This window comes from Vanessa tameamea, chromosome 16 (genome assembly GCF_037043105.1).
Source record: "Vanessa tameamea isolate UH-Manoa-2023 chromosome 16, ilVanTame1 primary haplotype, whole genome shotgun sequence".
Classification (NCBI taxonomy): Eukaryota; Metazoa; Arthropoda; class Insecta; order Lepidoptera; family Nymphalidae; genus Vanessa; species Vanessa tameamea.
In genome coordinates, this window is record NC_087324.1 from 3661610 (window position 1) to 3666478 (window position 4869).

Sequence of the window (4869 nt, forward strand, 5' to 3'; positions counted from 1 at the left end):
ACAAAGTAAACGAAAAAAAAGCATCTTGTCATAAACATAACCTCAATTTTTGACATTTCAGTTTCACATGTTTACATTATTTGTTATTGTGGAAATTATAACAGTTATTTTTTTTAACCTTAACGTGTAATCGTTTTTAATATCTAAATTGCTAAATAAAAGTAAATAACGATGGCGGAACAAGTAAATCAACGTATCGAGGACATGATAAATGAATTAGAACAAATGCGACGAACTAATCTATTCGAGGACGAAGAAATAAAGTAAGTAAAATTTAAATAAAATAAAAAATGATATAAGTAAGATCTTTATTTGATTATCCTATTCCTAATTTATAAGTACTAAATTAGCATATTCTATTTTCAAAAGAAATTCAAAGAACAATTTTCTTTTTCTCGACACAATTATACTTTACACAACAATATAATATTTTAGAGAAATTTCACGAAAACGTAAGGAGTTTGAATATCGAATACAGCGAAGAATAAAAGAAAAAGATGACTTCGTTCAATATATAGCTTTTGAATTGACTTTGCTTGAAGATATTTCTCTGAGAAGAAAACAAGCAAAAATGATGGAAAAGAAGAAAGATATCGAATATGCAATTACAAAGCGCTTGAATAAAGTTTTCAAACAATTTATATACAGATATCAAAATGATGTTGCTATATACTTTGAGTATATAAAGTTTTGCCAAAGCGTTGGCTTCGATTATGCTGTTTCAGCTATTTTAGGCCAGATGTTACAGGTATGTTTTGTAATCTCCTACAGGAGAAATTCTCTAATGAATAATTTTTTGTTATAATTGGACTCATATTTGCTAAAGGACAAATTTAAAATGATGAGATATGTAATTAGTCTTACTGTAGATATGTTTTTTAAAACACAGACAATTTTTTATTCTGCTGTAGATTTAGTAAGTCTAAGTATACTTTTATTTGACAATATATAAGTAAATATGGTAGTAATGTTGTTAGGTCCATGGTGATAAGCCAAAGATGTGGCAGATGGCCAGTAAATGGGAGAGCAAAGAACAGAATAATCTAGAAAATGCTAGAGCATTCCTTCTCAAAGGAATTCATAGACACCCTGAATCTGACATTCTTTACTTAGATCTATTTGATATTGAGCTCATGATTGCTTTTAAAGCCGAAACTGAGGAAGAAAAGGTATGTAAAATATTTGAGTTTATTTATTATTGTTTTTTACATAAGACAATTTTTTTAAATATTCATGTTGGTGTATAAATAATATGATTATCTTAATTCCTTAGAAAAAAGTATTTCACATTATGCTTTTAAGTGTTTCAGATTTTTTTTTAACCAATAAACTATACTACATTTAATTTAGTATTACAAAACTATTGATAACAAATGTTTGATCTACATAAAATAAGTGTATGAGAAATAAAAATAATTTAGTTCATTAAGAACTATTTATTAAAGTTACTTAACTCAAATTATTTGTTATTTTAAGGAGAAATATATCAAAAGAGCAGATGTTGTTTGGAGAAATGGTATGAAAAATATACCAGAGGAAGCATTTTTATTTAAATTATGTGACCTAGCACTTAACTATGGGATTGATGATACAATTACAAATTCTATCAAGAAAGAAATTTGGGATAGAAGAACAGAAAAGAGTGTGTGGTCTTACATAGCAATGAAAGAATTGGAAGTATGATCAAGAAGTATATCATAATCAGTAGTTTATTAGGATTAATAATATTTTATATTACAAACTACATTTTTTCACAGGGCTACCACTGGTTAGAAATTGAAGAATATGTTGATGCAGAATTAAGATATCCAAAAGAAATCAATAATTACATAGCAGTATATGAAGAGGCTTTACGACAGGTACACAGTAACAACCAACAATTTAATATATTATTTAGTAATATAATCAAATATATACACTATGCTTGAAAAAAATATATAAACATATCAATCAAACTTATATAAATTTATTATAAAGTTTCCAGATGAAAAACTTTGTACGAAATATATTTATGGAACGATCAGCATGAGAGATGGACTTTGTACAGAGTTACAAAAAATTAACATTGTTAAACGAGCTTGGTACTATGGACATGATAATGGATTGCTTTCGAAAGAAATGTACACTTTTGGTGTTAAAATGTTGAAAATGGAAAATGAAATATCTAAAGATGAATACACTGAGGTATTTATTATTATTGGTCTATTTTATTTATTGTTCACACTTTATTACCTATTTGATGTTTTAAATATGTACTGTATATTTACCTTTTATACAAATTAGCCATTTTATGATGAAATATTTATAGATTCTCGATGAAGCAATGGTAAAAAATTCAAAATATAGACTTTTATGGGAAGAGAAAATTTTGCTTAATAAATCTGATGAAAATAAAGTCTTATCTATACTTAAAGATGCCTCAAAACAGTTAAAATCTGAAGATTTAATAGAATTGTGGAACTTTTTATTTGACAATGTTGAGTCTAGTGTTTTGGTAAGTATAATTAAATATTTTTATATATATACAATCTTTATGGGGCAATGTACTCAATTAAGGTTAAAATTTATGCAACATTGTTTAGGTTTACTATTATTGTATAGAATGTTATTAATTTAATGATGGAAAAAGTGAATAGTGTTTGTGGATTTTCTTGGAGGAAATCAACTAATACTATTGACAAGGTAAAGAAAGAAAAATAGAAAGTTTTAGCAAACTGTTTTCACATCAAATACTTATCAACCATCATTCAAAATCAGAATTTAAAAGTACTTGCCCCCTTAAATACAGTTTATTTTACATTTAATTTGTTTGTGCAAATTTACATTTACAATATATATTTCAGTTAAAAAATTGTTATGACAAATTTCAAGCATGTGATCATGCAGCAGTGATGTCATTGAAGCCAAAACTTTTGCAAAAAATATATGAGCAGAATGGATTGAAAGCTGCAAGAAATGCTTATGAAGATTTTATAAGGACTCCACCCACACAAGCTGAAATTCACAAGATTATGATAGAAATTGAGATGCATCAAGAGAAGCCATTACACAAATATATTAGGAAATGTTATGAGGCCTTAGTCCATCATCATGGTAGAGATAATATTGAAGTATGGATTGATTACATAAATTTTGAACAACAAAATGGTGCCGCTCAAGCTGTTCCCGCTATTCATAGAAGAGCTATAGGAATGTTAGATAAGAATTTAGTTGATGGTTTCATTAAAGCTCAAGCTTTAGCAAAATTAAAATAATTTGACAGCTACATAATGTTTTATTTCATGATAGTAAAAAATAAATAATACTATTAGTGTCGAACAAAATATATTTATTAAATATAACCACTCCTGTACTCAACAATCTAGCAAAATGAATCCACATGATACACCATTTATACTAAATTATTTACAGTAAACATTTTACACATTTAGTTTCTACAAGAGGTCAAAATCTCTACTTTGGTGAATGTGGAATAACACTTAGCAAATAAACGCAAATGGATAAATGCAATTGTATATTAGGGTTGATTTTACTGCATAGCTGCAATTGGAGCAATGTAGTACCTAAAGATAAGTGATGATCCACGTTTGTGTTGCTTGTGCCTAGCAAGTTCTCGCCAGCAAGCATACCATGTAGGATAAGCAGGCATCAATGGAGGATTGCCTGCACGGAGGCTGCTACCCGCTACAGCCATGCATGTAGACACAACCACTAGCGGATAGGTCAAAGTACTTGTAACAAATGTTAGTAATGGTGCAGTATAATAACGTAGATCTTTCGTTTTCACCAAATATTTGTTTACAAAGTAGGCCAATATGCTAGTGACGGCAACACAAGTTAAATCTCCCAGTAGTGTAGGCACAATACCATGCAGGAAACCGAGTAAACCATCGTCCCGGTAAATGGATACAATTGCACCCAATAAAGAACAATACTCTTCTTCTTTACCAATAAATGAAGCCATCATCCTAACAGAAACGACGTGGAAAGGATAAGATACTATCACAGATGCAGTGTGCATGATCATATCTCGACGGCACAGCTTGTAATAATCTTCAATTTTAGGTTCGTCGTCGTTAACGATGTTAGGAGGATTATTGAGTTCGGGCAGATCGATACCGCAGGCATAAATTACCTTAAAAGTAAGTTGACTGGAGGCGACTAAACCAAGCACTTTGGCAGATAAACCTCTGTAGCACCCAAAGAAACCGTCCGACTTCTTGATATATTTGATGTATTGAAAGACGTTAGGTAATATCATAGCAGGGCGACCGAACAGGGTTGTTGAACGCCGCGGCGGTAGAGGCTCGTATCCCAATTGAATAAGCACTTTTGCATACTCTATAGGGTGACATATTGTTGTGACGAGTAGTTGTGAATGCAGAGTTGCTATTTTTTCCTTATCAATTTCGTCCATATTATGAAAAACTTCGAGGACCTACTTCCGAAATCAAATACTGACAAATGAATGATCCTGATCCATAAACAAATACAGAGTCAATATTATAAATTATAGGTTTCACAGATACACTATGATTTTAAGGCGACAGACGTTTGAGATTAAAAAAAAAAACTTAAGTTACTAATAGAGTTTTCTATTCCAAAATATATCGTAAATAAAATATTTCATAGTTTTAAATTGAAAATAGTCAAGCAGCAAAAGTTGAGAGACGTCACTCACTTTTAGGTAAACTATTACTGTGAAAACGTGGAAATTCAAATTTCATTTCAGGTCTGATTAGCTTGTCTAGACTGCAATATGGTAAAAAAAAAAAACAGTTAGCCACGATTTTTTTTTTGTAACTACGTACATATTATGATTTTTTGATATGCGCTTTGTAAAAATGAGGTAGAAATAAGAAATCGACA

At 29.8% G+C, this 4869-nt stretch overlaps 2 protein-coding genes across 2 annotated transcripts; one reads left to right on the plus strand and one right to left on the minus strand.

Moving 5' to 3' along the window:
* Positions 1–47: 47 nt before the first annotated feature.
* Positions 48–3270, plus strand: LOC113393987 (U3 small nucleolar RNA-associated protein 6 homolog). Its single transcript, XM_026631140.2, has 8 exons — positions 48–263; positions 436–748; positions 978–1169; positions 1477–1677; positions 1758–1859; positions 1978–2184; positions 2309–2494; positions 2844–3270. Exons 1-8 carry the CDS (start codon positions 172–174, stop codon positions 3252–3254), a joined length of 1704 nt encoding a protein of 567 aa, XP_026486925.2. The 5' UTR covers positions 48–171; the 3' UTR covers positions 3255–3270.
* Positions 3271–3311: 41 nt separating this feature from the next.
* On the minus strand, positions 3312–4482 carry LOC113393992 (mitochondrial carrier homolog 2-like). The gene has a single exon (XM_026631150.2). It carries the CDS (start codon positions 4415–4417, stop codon positions 3530–3532), a length of 888 nt encoding a protein of 295 aa, XP_026486935.1. The 5' UTR covers positions 4418–4482; the 3' UTR covers positions 3312–3529.
* Positions 4483–4869: the final 387 nt, after the last annotated feature.

Excerpts from the sequence above, each read along its gene's own strand:
- LOC113393992 (XM_026631150.2), bottom strand. The coding sequence starts at position 4,417 with ATGGACGAAATTGATAAGGAAAAAATAGCAACTCTGCATTCACAACTA.
- LOC113393987 (XM_026631140.2), top strand. The coding sequence starts at position 172 with ATGGCGGAACAAGTAAATCAACGTATCGAGGACATGATAAATGAATTA. Across the intron at positions 1,678-1,757 it reads TAGCAATGAAAGAATTGGAA|GGCTACCACTGGTTAGAAAT; the intron begins GTATGATCAAGA and ends ATTTTTTCACAG. Across the intron at positions 2,495-2,843 it reads ATGTTGAGTCTAGTGTTTTG|TTAAAAAATTGTTATGACAA; the intron begins GTAAGTATAATT and ends TATATATTTCAG.